Genomic DNA, 25,550 nt, shown 5'->3' on the forward strand with positions numbered 1-25,550 from the left:
AGCTCGGGGCCAGACAATATAATAATAATAATAATGCATTTATTTTATATAGCGCTTTCAGGAAGCCCAAAGACGCTTTGACAGAGTGCAAAACATAATGCATAGCAAAACATAAAAACAATTGCAAAAGACAAGAATCAATAGGGAAATATTTAAAGCAAAAAGGAGGGAGAAGGAGAAGAGATAGTCAGGGGTTAAATGCTGTGGGTTAAATGTTGAATGCAGTGTTGAACAGGTGGGTCTTGAGTGATGTTTTGAATGTGGTGAGTGAGGAGGAGTCTCTGATGGTGTGAGGTAGTGAGTTCCAGAGGGTGGGAGCCGCGATGGAGAAGGCCCTGTCCCCCCAGGATCTGAATTTGGTCCGGATGGGGGGGGGGGGGGTCAGGAGGTTGGTACCAGCAGAGCGGAGGTTACGGTTGGGAGTGTGTCTGGAGAGGAGGTCAGCCAGGTAGGATGGGGCCAGGTTATGGAGGGCTTTGTAGGTCAAGAGGAGGAATTTGTACTGGATTCTCTGGGAGATGGGGAGCCAGCGAAGCTTGTAAAGGACGGGGGTGATGTGGTCACGGGTCCGGGAATGGGTGAGTAGACGGGCAGCGGAGTTCTGATGCACCCGGTAATATTTTGGGAGGCCACAGAGCAGGTAAGTGAAATGTTAACGGATATATTTAAGAGGGCACTGGAGTCAGGACAGGTACCGGAGGATTGGAAAGTCGCAAATGTAACTCTGGTATTAAATAAAGGATCCAGAGATGAATTAGGGAACTTCAATTGTGGGGAAGTTGTTGGAGACATTAATTAGGGAACAGATGAGAAACCATTTAAATAAATTAAAGGCAGTTAGCATGGATTTTCTAAAGGGAGTTAATGTTTAACAAATTTATTGGCGTTCAATGAAATAGTTCATCATTGGGTGAATGAGGGAAGGGCAGTGGATGCCGTTTAACTCAACGTTCATAAGGCTTTTGATAAGGTACCACATATGAGGTTGTTAGGCAAGGTGAGGGCTAGTGAAGTGGCTGGTCAGGCGGCTACTTGGATTGCAAACTAGATTAGTGATAGGAAGGAAAGAGTGGTTGTGAGTGGGCGGATGCGTTGCTGGGAAGACTTATTTTTTGGGAAGACTAAGTGACAAAACATGTAAAGTTTTGACTTTTTCAACATATTTCAACATACAGCTATTTGATCTTCATTTCAACAATATTGATAGATAAAGGTGATATAATATAACAAATATCATGAAACATTTACATTTTGTAGTCCATTGTATAATTTAAATAAACATAAATGCAAATTTCGCATGTGGAAAAAGTAAGTACACCCCTACATTTATCACTACTTCAAATACCTAAAATTAGAATCAGGTGCACCAGCTCAGGTGCAAATGATTAGAACATCGTTAGAGAGGATCTTGGAGGAACCTGTCTTATTTAAACCTCAGACATTTAGTTTGGTTTGCTCTTTGTTGTTGAAGTGTGCGGCGTCACCATGCCCAGATCAAAAGAGCTCTCTGACGCCTTCAGAAATAAGGTTATAGATGCCTACGCGTCTGGGAAGGGATTTAAAAAGATCTCCAAACAATATGAAATCAATCATTTGACTGTCCGGAAGTTCATCTACAAGTGGAGAAGATTCCAAACACCTGCCAACTTGTTCAGGCCAGGCCGCCCCAGCAAGTTCAGCCCGAGAGCAGACCGCAAGATGCCGAAAGAAGTCTCTAAGAACCCCAGAATGTCATCACGGGACCTACAGGTATCTCTTGCCACTGTTGATGTCAGAGTGCACGAGTCTACCATTAGAAAGAGGCTGCACAAATTTGATCTACATGGGAGGTGTGCCAGGAGGAAACCTTTGCTGTCCAGAAAGAACATCAGGGCAAGACTAAAGTTTGCCAATGAACACCTAGGCAAAGACCAGCACTTCTGGAACAATGTGCTCTGGACAGATGAGTCAAAGGTAGAGCTATTTGGCCACAGTAGCAGAAGACATGTTTGGCGAAAACCAAAGACAGCATTTGACCACAAGAACCTGATACCAACTGTAAAGCATGGTGGTGGAAATATTATGGTTTGGGGCAGCTTTGCTGCATCAGGGCCTGGGAAGCTCACCATCATAGAATCCACGATGAATTCTTCATTGTACCAGAGGGTGCTTGAGGATAATGTGAGGCCATCTGTCGGAAAGGTGAAGCTCAACCGAAAGTGGACCTTGCAACATGACAATGACCCTAAACATACCAGTAAATCCACCAAGGAATGGCTGAAAAGAAATAAATGGATGGTTCTGGAATGGCCAAGTCAAAGCCCGGATCTAAATCCCATCGAGATGTTGTGGGGTGATTTGAAATGAACTGTGCATGCAAGAAACCCCTCAAACATCGCACAGCTGAAAGAATTTTGCATGGAGGGGTGGGCAAAAATTTCTCCCAGTTGATGTCAGAGACTGGTAGATAGTTATAAGAAATGCCTAATTGAGGTTGTTTTTGCCAAAGGGGGCAATACCACCAATTAGAGCCAAGGATGTACTTACTTTTTCCACATGCGAAATTTGCATTTATGTTTATTTAAATTATACAATGGACTACAAAATGTAAATGTTTCATGATATTTGTTATATTATATCACCTTTATCTATCAATATTGTTGAAATGAAGATCAAATAGCTGTATGGTGAAATATGTTGAAAAAGTCAAAACTTTACATGGGGTGTACTTACTTTTTCACGTGACTGTACATGAATTATTTGGGAAGTGCCGTTAAGTGCAGTGGCCTTTCCAAATATGCAGATAAAACAAGATTTGAGGTAAGGTAGAGAACAGAGGGGGTAGTGATAAGATTCAGGAAAGTCTAGAATCCTTCATAGATTGGACAAAAGGTTGGCAGATGCAATTTAACCTGAACAAGTGTAAGGTGATGGAGATTGGTAAGAATAATGAAAATAGAGATTACAAGATGCGAGGGGCAATTTTTGAGTGCGGAAACACAGAGGAAAGATCTGGGGGTGGTAATAGATAGTGGGAGGAGTAGGACAGGGCAATGCCAGGTAGCTATCGGTAAAGCTAACAGGGTTTTAAGTTGTATTCGTCAGGGAATAAATTATAAATCAAAGGCGGTAGTGTTAGCACTGCATATGAATTTAGTGAGGCCTCATCTAGAATATTGTGTGCAGTTTTGGTCACCACAATTCAGGAAGGATGTAGCTAGCATCCATGGAGAAGGTTTAGTGTAGGGCTAATTTGGTGAAGATCTGACGATTGATTCCGGGCCTAGCTAGACTCAGATATGATGAGTGGCTGAAGGAGACAGGACTTTATACATTCGAAAGAAGGTGTTTATGAGGGGATATGACAAGAGATATTTAACATAATTAAGGGTACAGATAAAACAAGTGTAGAATAATTATTTAGCAAAATGGACAGTGATAGAACCAGGGGGCACAGCCTGAGAGTGGAGAGTTTGAGTGGTAATAAGTCTTTCACTTAGAGAGTAGTTAATGCATGGAATGGTCTCCCTGAAAAGGTAGTGGCAGCAGAAACAGTAGATAAGTTTAAATTTGAATTATATAGGTACCCAGAAACATTGGAGATAGAGGGTACAGAGATATTGGTAGGACTGGTAAGTACCTTGCGTGTGAATGGGTGATTGTGTACGACATCTGTACGGAGTGTGATGTATGTGAGAGGTCTCATAAAGGAAAAGTGTGTGGTCGGTGTTGTATATTCTTCACCCTAAAACATTTTTCCCCCTTTTGTTTTTTAACTCCCTTCTGCCATCCTTGAACATGATACATTTTTCTTATCCCCACTTCTCCTCCTTCACCCCCCATTTCCCAAGTTGTTTTGACCGAATGACTGATTTGTTTTTTAACTCCCTTCTGCCATCCTTGAACATGATACATTTTTCTTATCCCCACTTCTCCTCCCTCACCCCCCCCCCCCCCCCCCCCCATTTCCCACATGAAATCAAGTTGTTTTGATGGAATGATTGATTTGTTTTTTCTGGTGTCAGTGTGGTGCAGGTACAATGGGTTAAATGGCTTCCCCCTGCATCTAGTTTCCTTGGCATACCTTGTTATTGTAGCTTCTAACTTTCAGGGAATATATGACAACAGGCAGACGAAGAGACGATAGCAGTAATTTCTCCTGCCAATACTGCTGCCTGGATGAGAGTCAGCTTTCCCTCAAGCTGTGTAAACAGTATTGCCCTCTGTCCCAGAACTAGTGAGCTGTGGGTACAAATCAAGGTGCAGCATAGGTAGACATGACTGTTTCAGGAATGGCTTGAAGTGCCCCCCTGTCTGCCTCGAGCTGTTAGCAACTAATTGCTGCAACCCAGCTGCCCAATGGACCTCTATACTGTCACCAGCTGCCTAAAATAGCTCCATCGATGTACACAAAGAAAAATCAATACATAGTGCAATTGCGGGGTGATTAATAAAGGCACACAGAAGGTAACTGTACAGGCACATCACAACGATTTAGAATAACTAGAACTCATGCAACTACATCGAGCGAAGGAGGGAGAGGGGAACAACTGTGTTCAATTGTGCTTCTCATGCATATTTAAATTCACAATTTCACTCCTGTGAGCATGCATTATCTACATCAAAGTGAAAATAAAGTTAATTTTCCTGAAAGATATAGTGAATCATGTCAATCTACGTGAATATGAGAAAAATACCAATTTTGACACCACCTGACACCTGTGGATATTGAAAACCAGAGACTTCATAGAACACCTTACCCCACGCAATATTGAGGTAAATATAATGATAATAATATAACGAGGAAAAATATAATACAAGGACATGGTCAGGGTCTACCAGCGGCAAATTTCATTGGTCGTGATGACATAAAATGCCGTAATATTGTGTCCACGTACTGCTAAACGAAACGGGGTTTGAAAATGCCAATAAGGCGATTTGTGTTCTTCATTGTTCAAGCATATACATAATTCAATTTAAATAGAATAAAGATTTTAATGGTCGTAGAAAAAAAAAATTCGGAAGTTTACCGCTGTTGATGCAGCGTCTTCGACACCATCTTATTTAACACATTACATTATTTATTTGTGCTTGTTGTTTGTGTCCTTTATGGCATCGGAAAAAACAGTAAATTTCCTGTTTAGAATGATTTTCAATCTCGTTTAACTGCCAGACAGTCGAACAAACTGGCAAAAATTTATCTCACTTCTCTCTATGCATACGCAATTGGGACAAAATCAGAAACAAAGTAGGCCTATTGATTATCCAATTCCGATTAATATTCCGATTCATGTTCAAAATATAACATTTTTTTGAAATTACGTAGTTCCTCAATTATTGAGGCATTGCATCTACATCATCTTTAATCGAGGTGCACAAAATGATCACACACACACACACACACACACACACACACACACACACACACACACACACACACACACACACACACACACACACACACACACACACACACACACACACACACCCTAACATCGAATAAGAGAATTGTGTTTTCTCTTTTGAAAGAGACAGGAAAGGTGATACATCTACTATACATGGATGATTTTAAACTCTACACTAAACGATGAAGAGAACAACTGAAATTAGTGAAGCTGTACTCCGCTGACATCCAAATGGAATTTGACCAAGACAAGTATGCCAAGTGCACATTCATACAAGGTAGACCAACAAAAACAGACAACATAAAAATCGACATAGATACACCAATACAGGATATAGACAATGAAGCATCTTACAAATACTTTGGAGTATAAGAGGGCCACCAAATTTGTCAAAACAAATGCACAAAACAATTGCCAAAGAATAATTGCATAGAACGAGGCTGATCCTGAAACATACCACAGCCCAAGAAATAAAATAAAATCCTTCAACCAACCAGCAATGCCAGTGCGGAATGCGGAATAATAAACTGGCCGCAATCAGAAATGAGCAAACTAGATATCAAAACAAGGAAACTCCACACAATCCACAGGAAAATGTTCTAGGAAAACCAGTGCATCCCGAGAATGTACCTGCAGAGACGAGAGGGGGGTAGCAGCCTGATTGAACTCAACCTGTTGCACAGAATGACAACTGTCGGACTGGCTAAATACGTGAAAAGTTAAACAGACTACAAAATCCAATTTGTATGCAAACATGAAGACAGCAAGCCAGACAAGGTATCCTTAACTCGAGCAAAAAAATTCCAAAGATAGGTGCTAGTGGAAGATGTCACCATGAAACCGAAACGAGTACAGCAACAATTGCTAAGAAAATTAAAGAAAATATAAAGCGAAATATCAACAGATATACACCAATAACTGGGAAAAAGACAAAAGAGCAGGAAGATATATATAAAAAAGAGTTGTAAAAATTAGGCATAGACAAATAAGGCTCATTGGAATGGCTAAGGAGAGGTCAGCTCAACTGGGAGTCTGGGACGGAGAATGAATCATTATAAACTAACGGTACCCGCCCTATGGGCGGGGCTTCAATTGGGAGGCCCAAATGAAAAGGCTAAATATCAGAAATTGAAGGCTTTTTTTTTCTTCTTTTGAACGATATATATAAACATCCGTTAAATCTCGATCGGTGCAGCCGTTTGTGCGGCACCCGGGAAAATAACGTCATGCGGGAGCAAGTATCAGCAGGATGTGGCAGTGTGGGAGTCCACGTTTCTGATCCTCCTTCATGCCGAAGTAGCCCACCACTTCTCCAAGCATTCCGCTCTTCAGATCCGCCATGAGAGATTTAAGCTTTATACTGAAGACACATGCAGTTAGTCCTCCCGATGTCGTATGTACTCCCGATACGTGTTTCCTTCATTGTAAAAACTTCCAAATTAACAGTTAAAAGGATTTTGAGCCGATAGCTGTTACGGCCTTGGCAAGATCGATGGAGACAGCGATCTGTTAGCGTATTCACAGCCCAAATAGCTATGTGGAATTCTCTCATGTGGAGATTAAACTAATCGTGTTCACAATCGCTATGTCGTATGTACTCCCGATACATGTTTCCTTCAGTTGAAATGGGTTCGAATTCTCTCAAGCAGGGATTCAACCCGTGTCCTTAAAAAAGGTCTTTGTCCGAGGTCACCGAGTTCGATCGGTGCAGCTGTGCAGCGAACGGTGCAACCGTTTGTGCGGCACCCGGGAAAACAACATCGTCACAATGAAAACATCGTCACAATGAACGTTATGCGAACGCGAATGTTATGCGAGAGTCCAAACCTGAGAATGCTGGAGACCTAAGCTGAAATTGGGAAAACGAAATAGCCTATTTTACTCCGGGAGATCCCAGGATTATCCACCCAAAATATCGTTGAGATCAGTTCAGCAGTTTTTACGGTACCTTCGAACAGACAGACGGACGGACATTTTTTGTGAATTATAGTAAGATGCCCAAGACCAGGGACACTACACTTATGCCTTCAAGAAAATGATGGGACTGAATCAATCAGACAGATGTAGGCTCTGCAAGGTAGAAACAAAGTACGAGCTACATCCTATCAGGTTGTAAACAAACTCATGTCACAATAGGTGTCCACACAAAGGCACAACAAGGTATGTAGAGTAATCCACTGGCACAATGGTGGTACATCTGCAGAAATTTCAATATCCCAGTCCCAGAAAACTCATGGAAACATGAACCAAAAGCAATAATTGAGAAAAAGGAAGTAACACTCATATATGACCTGATGATCTCATCGAGCATGCATATAGAAAACAAAGAATTGCGATCGGAAATCATAGTTGGGTATAAAAAAGAAAATAAGGCATTGTTAACTGAGGTGTCAGTTCCCAACGATTTTGGCCGAAACATCGCAGAAAGCAAGAAAATGGCAAAATACCAGAATCTCAAATGAAGCTAAAAGATCCTGGAATCTGACGAGAGTGGAAATTGTACCAGTGATTGGAGTAATGGGAATGATTAAGAAGAACCTTATAGATATCGTAAAAACCATCTCTGGGAATATTAGCACAAATGAACTACAACTGGAGGCAATCGTGGGTTCGGTGACGATCCTGAAAAGAGCTCTTGGAACAAAATTCTGAAAAGTTGAACAGTTTGGTCCATGAACCGTGATCCGTTACCGAAGCGGAGGAGGTGGATATACCTTGGGTCCTGGAAGGACTCCGTTCCACCTCCTGAAACCCGCAAATGGAGATAACAACTAACGACACACACACACACACACACACACACACACACACACACACACACACACACACACACACACACACACAACATGATCCATTCAATTGTATTCAATGCAATTTGAGACCATTTTACTCTGCCAATGAATGTTCAATTCCATTCTTGCATCTGATCTTTGGTCTACCTGTGCCTCTTCCAGGACCTTCTCAAGATTCCAAGCTTTTACTTCTAGGTGTTCACCCGTTCTTCTTGCTACGTGTCCAGCCGAGTACTTTGTAACCAGAACGTGAAGGAATTTTCTCTTCTTGTCCCTTTTGGTTAAACCAACACAGCATCTCTCCATGGATCTTTGCAGGTGATCAACGTTTGCGCCATCTTCTTTGTCGGACACAACATTTCACTACCATCCATCATTGTTGGTAGAACAAGCTCATTGTATACTTTCCTTTTCAGACATTAAATTGATTTTCATATCATTTTTCCAATTTACCAAATGCTGTCCATCCTGCTCTCGTATATCTATTAGCTTCTTCAAAGTGATCCGTATCTTGTATTTATACGAGGGGTTCTAAGTAAATTTAGTTATTTAAATTAATGAACAGGATGAAATAATTAAATTGATATATGTGGGAAAATTAAATTGATATTTTTCCACATATATCAATTTAATTATTTAATCCTGTTCATTAATGTAATTACTTCACTACGCCCCCAGTGGTGTTTATAATAGAGGACATGGATTTGTCCCCCCCATTAGAGGAAGACCCTCTCGTGTTCAGGCCGTTGGTGCTCCTATGGTTGGCAGCGAGTGCCCCGGATGCATTGACGGAAAGAGAGTGGCAATCATATGTGTGGGAAAATTGCATGCTCAGTCAGGGTTGCCCAGATAGCTCAGGTGGCAGAGCACTGGTACCGTTTTCCAGAGGACCTGGCTTCGATTCCCGGTCTGGGCATGTCATTTTCCCACATATATCAATTTAAATTTAGTTAATGGATTTTTGTTCATAATATTGTGATAGATTTCAGATTTAGTGCATTTTGTGCCTTTTGTCTTCTCTGGTAAATAGTGAACCTTTCTAGGGGAATTTTGTCAAGTCAATTTGAGCGAGATTTCATGCATAAGCTGTCTGCTCAACAACTGGAATGGCAATTATGTTGTTCAGAAACCATTGTACTGATGTTGAAACGTGTCCAAGTATGGTGTTGAAATGATATAGTGTTTACATTCCCATTTCATTTGGGAGCTCCTGATGGACTGTGCTCTGCAAACGCTTCAAATCATCAATATATACAAAACTGCTTATACGTGGTGAATCGAAAACCACTGTGGAGAGATCCCTTCAATAAATCAACGTATTGAAAACAAATATTTGTCCCCCCAACTCAGAATAATTCGTATTCAGTAAAAAAACAGGACAGATAGTCTAGCATCGGCTTAGCCGGGCTTGTTTGATACTTTAATTGAATAGGATAGTATGGCCTGGGTGGGGATACCTGTTATCAGTTAGCAAATAATGTAAATATTAAAATAATTTTGACTTCAGGCATGGACAGCCGGTTCGTGAATGACTTGGGTATAGCGTGAATATTGAGGAAATATTGTGACCAACAAGGTAAAAAAAACGGCGAATGGCAAATGATGAACCAATAAATTCCACATTCCTGTGCCACGTTAAGTCGAACGTCAGGCATTGACAGCAGGTTCATGAAAGACTTGAGTTTAAAAAAACGGCGTGGCATGAAATTCGACGGAACGTGGCACAAAATTGGAATTTGTTCAGGTAGCCGGTGATAGCGGAGGACACCCTGGCGACTTTAACGTCCACCAGTTAATTATATACGGGCACCTGGCTTTACGTCTTTTTAACCTTTTTATAGATAAATGTCATTGTTTGCCCTTCGATTCGTCACATTTTATCCACAATGATGTTGTATTACTAAAGGAAGTGGTGTTTCGGTTGGGGAGAGGGCTTGTGCAGTCCTTATGCCATTTCTGTTATGTCTGATTGTTTTTAGAATTATAACATGTGTATAAGGCCCTTCAGATCAGAAGGGTGGTGTTGCACTGACACACAGCAAGATGGCATCACGCAATTGACCAGTGCATTGTGGGCCAACACTTTTGAATGCCAATAATGTTGTAAAGAATTTTGTAAGGGTAGGTTACAGCTCAATAAATTGGCATTTTATGGGATGGGGTGGGTGGAAGATGGAATATTCGAAATGACGTCATGGTGCAATATTCAATTCCATAGCGTGATGGACAGATAGACAGACGGACGGACGGAGCAGATTACAATTGTAGTTATAAGGCGTGGGGATAACTAGAAGGAAAATATTTTCATACACCTATACATTGAGAAATACAAAAGTTGTGTTTCTGCTACTGTTTGTGAGTATCTCGTCCATATAACTTTTTGATGGACCGTGTATTGCATCATTTGATACTGTGACGTATGCCACAGCAGATTATTTCCCTGAGCATTGTACCGATACAGGTGAATGCAGGGGGAATTTGAGAATGATTGAAATTGGTTCATGAGGATGATTATGTGATAAAATTCTATAGGGACATTCCAATCCTGATGTAATTGATTAATTATCCCATAACCAGACACTGATAGCCTGTTGGGAACATGCGAGGTCAAAGTCTCTGTACTCCATGTTTGGTTCATAGGTTTCCTCTCGATAGAGCCCGATTCGTTGGTTTCATTGATTCGATGGTTTCAAAATTAATTCCAGAAGGTTCCAGAATATCTTCCTGTGCAAAGCAGGTGCATTTCTAGTGAGAAATAATATGTTCATAAAGGTCATTTATCATAAATTGTACGGTATATAAAACGGCAACAATTTTACCCCAACTCCTCCGTTTATTGTCCCCACCTCTGCCTCTTCTTCCTCCTTCTCCCAATCCCTTTGCTTCAAATCATTTCCTTCCTTTTCTCAAATTCGTTTTTATGGATGCACCTTCCCCAGCGCGCTCCCGTATGCAATAAAACGTGTTTTTTGGCTTGAGCCATATGAGAAATGCTATTGTAAGGAATACAAGATTTAAAATCAGATGTCGGAGCGCATCGGCTAAAGCACAGCAAAATCTGTTAAAAAGTTCAACCGGAAATCCCAGCCTGAATGTTGAGTAAAAGTAAGAAATTCCAGAATAAGAGTAAGTGACTAAAGCAGATGTTTCAAGGAGGCAGCAGACCAAGGATGGAGAGGTCGTGCTCCTGAACCAATCTCATTAACTGAGTGCGTGAGCTCGGAATTATGGGCAACTTAGTTCAGGTGCGTCACTAAATGGGTTTCATTATCTATCTATAATTCCAGTAATCTCTGTGTGTGTGTGTGTGTCTGTGTGTGTGTATGCGACCGCTGTTTCTCGACAACTACCGGTCCGATATACTTGAAACTTGCCAGGTATATTGCTGGGGACCCGAGGATGTGCCTTTTCAAGGTTTCATATTAATCGGAGAAGTAGTTACCGAGCTATGGCGATTTCTTTACCAAACTCCGCAAGCCGTTCGCTTTGGACCAAACCATTGCATGTAAATAGAGGGGGGGGGGGGGGGTTCTGTGGTCGTTACTGGCAAGCCGTTCGCTTTGGACCAAACCATTTCATGTAAATAGAGGGGGGGGATTGTCACCGTACTCGCAAGCCGTCCGCTTTGGCTTTGCGAATGGACCAAACCATTTCATGTAAATAGAGGGGGGGGGGGGGGATTGTCACCGTACTCGCAAGCCGTTCGCTTTGGACCAAACCATTTCATGTAAATAGAGGGGGGGGATTGTCACCGTACTCGCAAGCCGTCCGCTTTGGCTTTGCGAATGGACCAAACCATTTCATGTAAATAGAGGGGGGGGGGGATATAATTTTAGATATATATATAGTACGGGCATGCCCTAGTGAGGATAAAACCCAACAAACATTGCATTTCACGTTTAAAAGTTCCCCCAGTGGATTGCCAATTAAGAGGGAGTCCGTGTGAAATTCATTTCCAATAGTTGTACCTTTATCCATGGCATGAAATCTGTCAGTTTCCTATAGTCTAGAATTTTCTGCTACATCGCGTGTTACCTTTTCCCCCCCTTCAAGACCAGGTAGCACCTGAACGTGTCGATCTGTAGTATGAGGTTATCCTCTGTCGCTCCTTTTATTGGGGACTATTGACGTATTAAATAGTAGACAAATGATGGTAGTGATTGTAGACAAAGGTATTTTAACTGGAGTTTCAGTCGTTAACCCTTCATCAGTTCCTATCTTTCTCAAACGAAGGGTTAACAACCTAAACAGCAGCTTTTCGTTTACAGCACTTCCAACCTCTAGTTGATAAACCCTGTCGTTCGATTTGTCCGATATTAGCCATGTCAAAGTCTAGTATTCCTCAGTCTCGAAATATTGTGACCAACAGTGGTCTTATTCCTTCCTTTTTCTGGATCAGCCTACTTTAGTTCATGATAAAATGAGAGTACCAGGATGTCACTACTATACCATATTTACTTCTCAAATATCATCTGATGCACATTTCCATCTTGCAGATTATCCGATGGCGGCCATGTTGGCCATTTGCCAAAAAAAACAATTCAATCTTATACATGGCTATTGCTTGCGAATGGTGCATACTAGAGAGCTCCCTATTTTTCCATGATATATCGGAAGTCCAAAGTACTTTACATCATTGTCAATATCATTATCAGCAAGGGAGGTTAAAACCGTTGGTATTACATTGACGAAGGTCATGTTCCTGAAAGAGGACCTTCTTTGTGCCTCCTGGTGGAAAAGTTACCCCTCTTCTGGTGTTCATCGATTCTGTGTCACCAATGCATTTTGCTTGTATTTTTCTGCAACTAGTATTCCTCTCTGTTACCATTCAGCAATTTTCCAGCTGAATTCATGGTCACCTCTTTTATAAATGGCTTATTCTCTTCATCTTTTGGAAACACTAGCAGGCACTCCCTCCCAGAGGGTGGGAGTACAATTAATTAGTCCCCTACCGGTGTACACCGGAGGGGACTATAGGTTTGCACTCCGTCCCTCCGTCTGTCAGTCTGTCAGTCCGTCAGTCCGTCAGTCTGTCAGTCTGTCAGTCCGTCAGTCTATCAGTCCGTCAGTCCGTCAGTCCGTCAGTCCGTCAGTCCGTCAGTCTGTCAGTCTGTCAGTCCGTCAGTCTATCAGTCCGTCAGTCCGTCAGTCCGTCAGTCCGTCAGTCTGTCAGTCTGTCAGTCCGTCACACAAAGAACATTTTTCCGGACTTTTTTCTAAACTCTTAATGCTAATGATTTCAAACTTGTTACATGGTTTCCGCATGATAAGCTACAGACCAAGTTCGAACTTCACGACGTTTCGATCATTTTTGACAAAGTTATGGCACTTTGAACTTTGGTAATTTCCCCAACAGTTTTCCGGACGACAGACTGCCGGGAGGGGACATGTATTGCAGCGCAATACTCAGAATGCTTGTTTACCTGATGAATCAATGGTACACACTTCAATGCAGCATTAACCAGCAGACCACAGCTACATCACTTTTAAATTTGGATGGAGAAAACCAGAAACTAATCTGTCACCTCGAATGTGGCCTTTAAACATCTATTTTTTTCCATTTAGAAAGAATGCATGTTGAAAATTCCTCAATATTAATCTCCGGCAAAACCGCAATCTTATTATTCCCTCTAGGGCTTCAAGACAGCTGTTCACCACAATCTCAGAGCATTCTGCATCCAAAACAACAAAGAGCAATCAGAGATTGCAAACCCTCACCAGGATGTGTTTTCAGTTGTTTTTTAAGTTTTTTGTGTTAAAAACAAATATGGCGGCCGAACCACGTGACCAATGACGTCCTCTATTTTTTTTCCCCACCAATTTATCCCTAGATGATGCTCAAGAAATTTTATCTTGATCGGATGAAGTTTTGTACTTGTCGAATTATGACGTCATAATAGAGGCACCCATGAGATCATCATTAACATATTTTATTCCCCATGGAGAGTTCTTTACAATGAGCCATGTCTCAATTTTTTCTATGCAGCACTTTCAGAGATATGGAGGTGCAAATTTTTTGGTTTTTCCAAGATGGCGGCCGAACAACGTGACCTATGACATTATAATTATTTTTTTTCCACCAATTTATCCCTAGATGACATTCAAATTTCATCTTCATCAGATGAAGTTTTGTACTTGTCGAATTATGACGTCATACTGGAGGCACCTATGACATCATCATTAACATATTTTATTCCCCATGGAGAGTTCTTTACAATGAGCCATGTCTCAATTTTTTCGATACGGCGCTTTCAGAGATATAGAAGTGCAAACTTTTTCGGTTTTTCCAAGATGGTGCCAATAGCACGTGACCTATGACATCATAATTATCATTAAAAAAAATTGCAGGTGTAGTTGCACCTTTGGTGGAAATTTCCTGTCAATCGGACCAACGGTTGCCGAGAAAATCATATTTATTCTGTGTGGACAAACAGACAAACAAACACAAACAAACGGACCCAAATGTTGTTTGTGTCCTTCCCCCTCTTTCACCATATTGTCTACAGCTCCCCTTATTTTTGTGTTTTGTGTCGGTTTGACTTTTTGTGTGATTAATGATAGCTCTTTCACGAGCCTCGATCTTGTATATATATAAATAAAAAAATGCAATACCCTCTCCTCCTGCGATGGCAACGATGATCTTTTCTACCCACATTAACCACCCCCATCCATCCGCATGCAAAACCATGATCTTTTCTACCCACATTAACCACCCCCATCCATCCGCATGCAAAACCATGATATTTTCTACCCACATTAACCACCCCCATCCATCCGCATGCAAAACCATGATCTTTTCTACCCACGTTAACCACCCCCATCCATCCGCATGCAAAACCATGATCTTTTCTACCCACGTTAACCACCCCCATCCATCCGCATGCAAAACCATGATCTTTTCTACCCACGTTAACCACCCCTATCCACCCGCATACAAAACCATGATCTTTTCTACCCACGTTAACCACCCCCATCCATCCGCATGCAAAACCATGATCTTTTCTACCCACATTAACCACCCCCATCCATCCGCATACAAAGCCATGATCTTTTCTACCCACGTTAACCACCCCCATCCATCCGCATGCAAAACCATGATCTTTTCTACCCACGTTAACCACCCCCATCCATCCGCATGCAAAACCATGATCTTTTCTACCCACGTTAACCACCCCCATCCATCCGCATGCAAAACCATGATCTTTTCTACCCACGTTAACCACCCCCATCCATCCGCATGCAAAACCATGATCTTTTCTACCCACGTTAACCACCCCCATCCATCCGCATGCAAAACCATGATCTTTTCTACCCACGTTAACCACCCCCATCCATCCGCATGCAAAACCATGATCTTTTCTACCCACGTTAACCACCCCCATCCATCCGCATGCAAAACCATGATCTTTTCTACCCACGTTAACCACCCCCATCCATCCGCATGCAAAACCATGATCTTTTCTACCCACGTTAACCACCCCCATCCATCCGCATGCAAAACCATGATCTTTTCTACCCACGTTAACCACCCCCATCCATCCGCATGCAAAACCATGATCTTTTCTACCCACGTTAACCACCCTTATCCACCCGCATACAAAACCATGATCTTTTCTACCCACGTTAACCACCCCTATCCATCCGCATGCAAAACCATGATCTTTTCTACCCACGTTAACCACCCCCATCCATCCGCATGCAAAACCATGATCTTTTCTACCCACGTTAACCACCCCCATCCATCCGCATGCAAAACCATGATCTTTTCTACCCACGTTAACCACCCCCAAAGACAATCTCTTTCAAAGTTTCCAGTTTGTCCTTCCTGAGAGTTTCCGTCTGTATCCATCTTGTTCACCCCGTGTGTCCTCCTCTACCCCTATTTCCTCCCCACATGCCTTAATTCTCCAAGTCTTCCTCCATTTTGTCCCTCATTCCTGCTATTTGTGTGTTTTCCCTCCTCTCTTTCTGTTCTTTTTGTTCTGTTATGTTCTGATCCACCCCATGTTCTGATCAAAACTAGAACGGCACACTTTGACGTCACGATGTGGACCGATATGCCTTTGCCAACATTATTACATCATTATACATACTTGTACCAAGTTTGATTTAAATCCCTTCGATTGTTCTCAGTATCACATTTTTACCTGACATGACTTCTGACCTTTGGCCTTTGATGCCGAAATCTAATCAGTTCATCTTTTCATCGTGATATATACTTTTACAAAATTTGGTCAAAATCAAAATCACTGGTTCACAAGTTAACGCAGTAACATAATTTTTAGTTTTTTTTTAACCTAACGGGACCTTTGACCTCTTCACCCCATAATGTAATCCATTTATCTATACATCATTATACATACTTGTACTAAGTTTGACAAGGTTCCTTTCAGCCGTTTGTAGGTTATAAGGGTAACAAAACCTATTACAGACTCTGACTTTTGACCTATTGATGCTAAAATGTAATTAGTTCGTCTTTGCATCATTGTACATAATTGTACCAACTTTGGTCAAAATCCCATCACTAGTTCACAAGTTATCGAGGTAACAGGCTTTTTACCTAACATGACCTCTGACCTTTGACCTTGTGATCCCAAAATCGAATCAGTTAATCTTTACATCATTATACACAATTGTTCCAACTTTGGTCAAAATCCCATCACGTTCACAAGTTATCGAGGTAACAGGATTTTTACCTAACATGACCTCTGACCTTTGACATTGTGATCCCAAAATCGAATCAGTTAATCTTTACATCATTATACACAATTGTACCAAACTTTGGTCAAAATCCCATTAATGGTTCACAAGTTATCGTGGTAACAGGATTTTTACCTAGCATGACCTCTGGCCTTTGACCTTGTGACCCCAAAATCTAATCAGTTCATCTTGACATCATACATACTTGTACCAAGTTTGACTTGGATCCCCTCCGCTATTCTCTGGTTATCTCGGTAACAAAAACCTATCACCGATGGACGGGGACACGCACACGCAGACGGATGGATGCATGGATGGACGGACAGCCGGACGGACAACCCGAAAACATAATGCCTCCAGTGGCTTCATCGGCGGAGGAATAAAAAAATCAAGCTTTTCCCCTTGTCATTAGAAAATGACCTTTTTGCGGCACACGACATTCCCAAGTTGGTCTCCAAATAGTAAGGTGGCCAAATGAAATATTATGGAAATACCGTTACCGGATGGACAAAAGTGGCAAATTTTCCAGGAATGTACCTTACGTCATAATGATTACTTTCATAACGATAGCCACCCAGAAATAGTTCAATGAGAGTAGGGGAAACTGAAATTAAATATAGCATATTAACCACAGAAATAACGTCATATGTCATCAGCAGGTCTTTATAACAACAGTTATTGAGAAAACAATCAATCAACACCAAACAGTCAAAACATTCATATAATTACTCTGATATAGTTGTCACCTGTACATTTATTGACTTTTAATAAATAAATAAAAGACAGTGTATAATGCTTCATATGTAATGGCTGTTAATAGGGGGACAATGGCGGACTTGGGCACATTTTGGACCTTTTTTTTTTTGTTGTTTTTTTTTTTTTTTGTATACAAGATCGAGGCTCGTGAAAGAGCTAACATTAATCACACAAAAAGACAAACCGACACACAAAACACAAAAAACAAGGGGAGCGGCAGACAAGATGGGGCGAGAGGGGGAAGGACACAAACACAACATTTGAGAGCAGGGACATCGGGAGGACTTGGGGGGAGGTGGGAGAGGAATAAAACATATGAACACTGCAAGGACTCTGGGGTGAATTAGCAATAACTTTTAGCAATAACTGTGTGATTTATAATATGTATGAATTAATCATATATAAACAATAAATAATATATAATTAAGAGCAGTATCATTTTCTGGATACCGTCCATAAACCATAAAAAGCATCCATTTTTCATTAGTCATGGAAAAACAAAGCAACTTTTGTTGGAAAACATGGCAAAAGTTGATAATGTCCACGTTATTTTTTAATTATTGAAGGTAATCTGGATACAGCACAAGTTCTCACTTTTTAATTTATATATTTTTTGAAGGATGTCCTTCTGAAATTAATCATAGTGCCCTAAGTAAATTACTGTATATGGAAAATTTGGTGCTTTTGTCCGGTCTGCAACGGTATTCCTATAAGCCACCTTACTAAAGGCAGTTGAGAACAAAGCATGCTCACTGCACTAAAACCTTCCCTGTTAAATCTTTGGATTTTCAAACATTCTCATAAAATGTTACCATTCAAAGGAACACTTGCGCTCCCACTTTGGTTTTCGTTGATGTGCAATCGGATCTTCAGTCCTGGGAATCATCCCCATTTCCTGAGACAAACGCCTTGCTCCACTTCTCAGATTGCTAACATCTTTCACTTTTTCTTTTTTTTTCTCTCTTTTTTTTTATACAAGGTCTCGGCTCGTGGAAGAGCTAGGACACAGACAGAACAGATCAAGACATAACATGCCAAAGGGAACAGCAGGGGGGGAAAGGGAGACGTCAACAGCAGGGCAGAGGGAGAAAATAGATGGAGACGGACAACCAGGGGATGCAGGTAATGATGAGTGGTAGAGGAGAACGCTAAGGATGAACAAGATGGATGTGTCAGCAAAGGTTTGGGAGGTGTGGGGGATGGTTTAATGGGTGTAGAAAAGATCATGGTTTTGGATGGGGGATGACTTGAGATGGTGGTGAACAGCTGTCTTGTAGACCTGGAGTGAAGAATGAGATAAAAGAGAGTGGTTCTGGAGAGAGTTTCACTCTGGTGGTTCCACAGTCAGGAAAAAGAGGAATTAATGAGTGGAGGTGAGCAGTGGTTCTGGATTGACAGATTCACTAGGAGGAGGTTGCTGGTGGACAGCATGCATCCTGCAGATACCTGGGGAGGAGAGAGCCCAAAGAGGGCAGAGGGTAGAAGACTAGAAATGAGGCGGAAGAAGACCGAGAGACCACTGACCTGTCGGCAATGGCGAAGTGATAGGCCCATGGTCTTTCCACTATTCACTCCTTTCCAATGTGTATTGATAATTGTATGGAACTATTGAACAACAATCATGGGAAACAAGGAGCAAATAGGTGATATCAATCGGGTCATGACGAAGTGGAAGCACAAGGCCTGTTGCTTTCACAGGCAGGTCAGTGGTCTCTCTGTTTTCTTCAGTCCATTCTCCAACATTGCTCCCTCTGATATGTCTGTCCTCTGACCCGCCATAGAAACTCCAGGATGCATGCGTTCTTCCAGTAACCCCTTCCTGGTTAAACTTCCAAAATCCACTCTGCCTGCACACATCAACTATTGTACACCGCTCCTTTCCTATGCCATCTCCAGGCGCTGCATAACGTCGTTGCTGTTATGACGTCATTGGCAATCATAGCGTCATTGGAGTTATGGCATAACGTCATTGGCAGTGACGCACGCTGAAAGAGAGTACTCAGTTTTCACTCTGGTTGTTTTCTTTCTTGTTTGTCCGGGCGATATCTCAGCCATCCTTTGAGCTAGGAAGCTGAAATTTCAGCACAATAGTGAGAAAGTACTTTGTCAAAAACGGTATTTTTTGTTTTTTGATTAGTTATTTAATTATTAGCGTTTAATTAAGTACTTATACATTTCCTTTCTCTTCTGCCCATTATCTCAGGCACCTTTTGAGTTAGGAAGCTGATATTTGGACATGCCATTGACCAAGTGATTTGGCTGCAAAAGCTATTTTTTATTTATTGATTAATCAATTAATCGATTAATTATTTAATTATTCGATGAATGACTTTTTTTTTTTAAAGTTACAGATTCTGATGAAATGGTGGTGGTTTATGTGTTCTATGAGCGAATTGATTAATTATTTAATTTTTATGATTATTATTTATTTATCTTCATTATTAATTATTTATTTCTGTTATTTATCATCTGGGCAATATCTCAGGCACCTTTTGAGCTAGGAAGCTGATATTTGGACATGACAATGACCAAGTGATTTGGCTGTAAAGTATATTTTTGATTTATTGCTTAATCACTCAATTGATTACTTATTTAATTATTAGCGATTAATTAAGTACTTATACATTTCCTTTCTCTTCTGGCCATCATCTCAGGCACCTTTTGAGTTCGGAAGCTGATATTTGGACATGACAATGACCAAGTGATTTGGCTGTCAAGGAAATTTTTGATTTATTGATTAATCAATTAATCGATTAATTATTTAATTATTCGATTAATGACTAAAAATTTTTTTTTTTTAGTTACAGATTCTGATGACATGGTGGTGATTTATGTGTTCTATTAGGCAATTGATTAATTATTTATTTTTTTAAAGATTATTATTTATTTATTTTCATTATTAATCATTTATTTATTTTCTTTGTCATCTGGCCAATATCTCAGGCACCTTTGAGCTAGGAAGCTGATATTGGGACATGACAATGACCAAGTGATTTGTCTATAAAGGGTATTTTTGATTTATTGATTAATCAATTATTCGATTAATTATTTATTGATTAATCAATTAATTATTTAATTTTTTATTAATGACTTATTTAATTCAATTTCTAAAAGTTACATCTTCAGATGAAGGACTAGTGGTTTAGTTATTCTATTAGCCAATTGATTAAGAAAATATTTTATGACCATCTTTTATTGATTTTAATTATGCAATTAATCAATCAAATATTGTGCACCTCTCCCTCCAAATACAGTCTCTATGAGCTGCACGGCGGTATTGCCAAAGGCGCCCAGGCAATGCCGCACTGGAGGATATTTAATTATTTGGCATGGGGGCGGTGTACTTTGAATGTATCTGTACTTGTTTTATTCTTCACTTCTCCCATCGATGGAACCACCTTCCAGAGTCTGTTCTGACTCACTCTTTCCTCCAGGAATTCAACAAGCAGTGGACCGCCATATCTTGTCATCCCCAATTCCGACCCATGATCTTTATTACCCTCATAATCCAAACTCTCTTACTTACTGGTTTCAGAGTTGCCCCCCCCTTGACTCTCTTCCTTTCCTGTTCATTATTCCCTTGGTGGTTGTGCCCAGTTGTTGCCCCGCTACTCCCCTGTCAACTCGATTTTCTTCTTCCACTTCCATGAGCAGGGGTTCTGGATTTAGGGTGTTTCATGAGGAGGGGGTCTGCATGCGTCATGCAGATACCTGAGGTGGACAACACACGGAGTGGGCAGAAGGTGAAAGACCAGAAATGAGCCAGACGACAGAGAGACCAACGACCTGTTGGCAATGGCGAAGTGATAGGCCCATAGTCTTTCCACTATTCACTCCTTTCCCATGTGTATCGATCATTGGATGGAACTATACACCAACTGTGAACAATACACTAATCACACTAACTCTGACGTCTAATCTGAAAAAAACATCTCGGATGTTTCTGGAATGGCTGTGTTAAGAACACCGTGTTTCCAAAGCCAACTGCATCGTGAATAATTTAATTTGTAGATGTGAGCAACACGTCACGGCGTCACTTGAAAAATGTACTTCCAGGGGCATGGATCAAAGAAACCATCAACATTGGACGAGGCACACCTATTTCCACTGCACACAGTTCTGGAAGCTATGAATTATGGGTCATAGGAACAGCTCTCCTTAAAAAAAACAACAACACAGTGCACTTGTAGTGCTGCCTCGAGTCTTAAGATTGAGGAGTATGGGCCAAAGCACAAAGGTCATGTGGTCCCAGGTATACAATTTTGCCTTAATTGGCACGTTCAGATGTTGTGGAACTTTCATGAAGTGCTGAACCCGACATCCATCACTTCAACAGTACAGACTGCTGAAGGCAATGGTTGAGGGTAGTTTTCACTGGCGCAGTTACGGTCCCCTAATGTCATTGCAGGTGGAAATGAATTACATGACCACAACACACCAGAGCACCTTCACAGGTCCAGAGCAAATATTTTGGTTTTCATGGATGAATGATTACAAATACCGCAAGGGCTGTGACATTCAGGTAAACAGTGCACATATCCACTGTCAAGCCCAAATTATTTTGTGACCAGTCAGTCGTAGTTTCCTCAACAGTCACTTCGTCAAAATAAGACTCAAGATGGAACCTGGGTTCAAAGGCATCTCCTCCTGACCTGGTGTATTCATGCATGGTGCAGTAAAATTGAGTACCGGTAGCCATGCAGATATGGAATGGAAATTAGGCTTGTCCATTTTGAGGAGAGCACCTTGCGCAATCGAATTCCAGAGGGTTTCTGCACCTGAAAACCATGGGATCAACGAAAACCTTCACTGAAAGGTGGACCGTCCTTTCGCCTACCGATCGCTCCCTCATCTGTCATTGCAAGGGGTTCATTTTTCACCATTAACAAATTCCCAAACAACGCAAGAAGCCCAACGTGCTCGAGCATCTTTTCCTTTCCAGCGTGCAGGACTTGCGGACAAGCGTACGCAACTTACCAGGCACTGAATTGTTTTTGAACAAATTGGCGAAATGGAAAGGTTTTTTTTTTTTTTAATACATTCTCAGAATGTATTGGCAACATCCCTGCTGATCATGAGCACTTCTGCAATTGGATTCATAAATTGCGATACAATAAAAAAGCGCGCTCGGAGTTATAGTGTTTTGGCCACCAAGGGAGGCTTGGTTGAAAGCAACAGTAAATTTACCAACTCGTTTAGCTGTACCTCCTGGTATGAAATTTGACCAGTTGGTGTGAGATGCGATCTATAACATTTATTATTATTAATTTATTTGGTATTTTGCTCCCGTCGCCTCACACGCCCTCTATGGCGAGTGCTGTTGCTCCTCCTGCTCCTGCAACAAGGGAGCGAATGATCGGCGGCACTCGGCTTGTAAAACAAGTGCTAGAACAATAACAAGCACACGATTATCGATGGAGCCAGAGATTGAGGATTGGAGCAAAGATGGAAGGAATAGATTCCCACGACTCTCCCTCCATCCTTAGCCCCTCCTTTCCCAGTGAATTCCCCTCCACAACCCTTCGCACCCAACAAAAAAAAATTTCCACGTGGTTGTTTGGTGAAACGCGAGTGTGCTTCGTGCGTTGTCCTTCCATCTGCAAACGCGACTCGTGCACGCAGCGCCCTGCAGCCGCATCCCCATGCGTGCGGAATTACAATGCGCCCTGCAAAGTGGGCAAAGGCAAAACCAGGCTTGTTTGCGCACTGCGAAGCGCGCATATATATATATATATATATATATAGATAGAGATATCTCATTACTCCCAACCTCACCTACCCCCACCCTTCCTTTTCACCTCCCCTCCAAGCTTTCCATGAAGGTAGTGCACATGGGTAAACCTGTGCAAACCTTCTGTTCGCTTATCCGGTTGCGTTCATGTTCCATGTATTGCCGGAACAGTCCCAGCTGGACGCAACTTGCTGCCCGTATCTCGAGATGCGAGAGAGCGCACTGGCATCACCTGGTCCTGCTACTCCCACTACTCTCGGCCAAATTGCCACCACTATGCCCGTGCGGTCATCGCTCCACAACCGTCTCGGGTGGTCGTCAAATTGGATTCCAGCACACCGGGGCACCGTGGGAGGCATGAAACGCGCGTGACGTGCAATTGCATGGGGTATAGTGTAGGCCTACAACAAAACACATGATGAGTGCGGGGTCGTGCCGCGCGCGATGCACACGGAGCGCCTGCCCACCTGCAAAGGCGCCGGCAGCGTGAAGTCGCCGTTCAGAGCTCGTGGAGGAGCGACCCCCGGCGTGTCCTCGGCCGAAGCCCGGCAGGCCCGTCTGCAGAAACGCACGACAGCCACGAGCAGGTGCTGGAAAGTAAGGAGCATTGCTCGGACGACTTGACTCCACTTGGACTGGACAAGCTTCACCTCTCGTCGCCGCTTGGGCGAGCGGCGCTCGGTTTGACGCTCGCGGCGCCTTGACGCGCCCTCCCGCTTATAGCCGTGCGTGCTATGACGTCAAAGCACGGCGGCGTGCGGCCGTGCGATGGCACGCCACGCCTCGCACGATCCCGCCACACTCTCACTGCTCAGATCGACAATTAATTAGACGCTCACAGATGGACGATTTGCCGCTGCTGAACGAGCACCATTAAGGTCGGTACAGCGTGGGTTTTCGACATTGCGGCTCCCTGTAAAATGTACGTGCCTTGTACACCGATTACCTGCGTCATAAGTGCGCATTGTTACATGCTCGAACCTCTCTGTCGACTATATGTACGTGAATACATATATACATATCACGCACACACACACACAGAATGTTCGGCGATTTCTATTCAAATGTCATTTTCTCATCTCGGTCACATCCTTTACCTGTCATACTAAGCAAATCCGCCAGATGTAAACTCATGGTTCACCTGTCTTGCGCTTACTTTTGCTCAGGGCTCTTCACGCACGAGAGGAAAACCATGATGTTCAGAAATAATTAATCACTCAGGCCCCTAATGTATATTTAATAAAAAATATAAATTGTAGGCCTCACCTTCACCCAACATGTGTGCTATATTAAGTGAATGGTTGAACTTTTATTGCGATTATTCTGCTGCAAATTGATGGAGACAGTTAAACTTTATGCAGACAGTAAAACTTGATGGACACATTATATAATGACGGAAAAAAATAAAATGATACAGATAGTTAAACTTGATGAAGACAGTAAAACTCGACGAGCAATATCTATCTGATGGAGACAGTAAAGTTATTGTAGACACAAACACTTATTGTAGACACCAACACTTGATGGAGACAGTTAAACAAGATGGAGACAGTAAAACTTAAAACGACACTGTAAAGCTATGGAGACAAAAATACTTGATTTCAATAAATTACTTGTTTAAAAAAAATAAAACTTGATGTAGACAGTAAAGTTGATGTTGATAACAAAACTTGATATAGACAGTAACGTTGATGTTGACAACAAAACTTGAAGTCGACAGTAAAGTTTATGTTGACAACAAAACTTGATGTAGACAGTAAAGTTGATGTTGACAACAAAACGTGATGTAGACAGAAAAGTTGATGTTGACAACAAAACTTGATGTAGACAGTAAAGTTGATGTTGACAACAAAACTCGATGTAGACAGTAAAGTTGATGTTGACAACAAAACTTGATGTAGATAGTAAAGTTGATGTTGACAACAAAACATGATGTAGACAGTAAAGTTGATGTTGACAACAAAACGTGATGTAGACAGAAAAGTTGATGTTGACAACAAAACTTGATGTAGACAGTAAAGTTGATGTTGACAACAAAACTTGATGTAGGCAGTATAGTTGATGTTGACAACAAAACTTGATGCAGACAGTAAAGTTGATGTTGACAACAAAACGTGATGTAGACAGCAAAGTTGATGTTGACAACAAAACTTGATGTAGGCAGTATAGTTGATGTTGACAACAAAA

General features: G+C 41.7%; 1 protein-coding gene across 1 annotated transcript in view; it reads right to left on the bottom strand.

Moving 5' to 3' along the window:
* Positions 1-25,550, bottom strand: part of PDE2A (phosphodiesterase 2A) — a 376,017-nt gene that overhangs the window by 344,036 nt on the left and 6,431 nt on the right. Inside the window, exon 2 of the mRNA XM_068112452.2 lies at positions 23,831-23,921. Coding sequence (XP_067968553.2) covers positions 23,831-23,921 — 91 coding nt within the window. The remainder of the gene's footprint in view (positions 1-23,830; positions 23,922-25,550) is intronic.

The sequence above is a fragment of the Myxine glutinosa genome, chromosome 4, assembly GCF_964187855.1.
Source record: "Myxine glutinosa chromosome 4, kmMyxGlut1.1, whole genome shotgun sequence".
NCBI classification, from domain to species: domain Eukaryota; kingdom Metazoa; phylum Chordata; class Myxini; order Myxiniformes; family Myxinidae; genus Myxine; species Myxine glutinosa.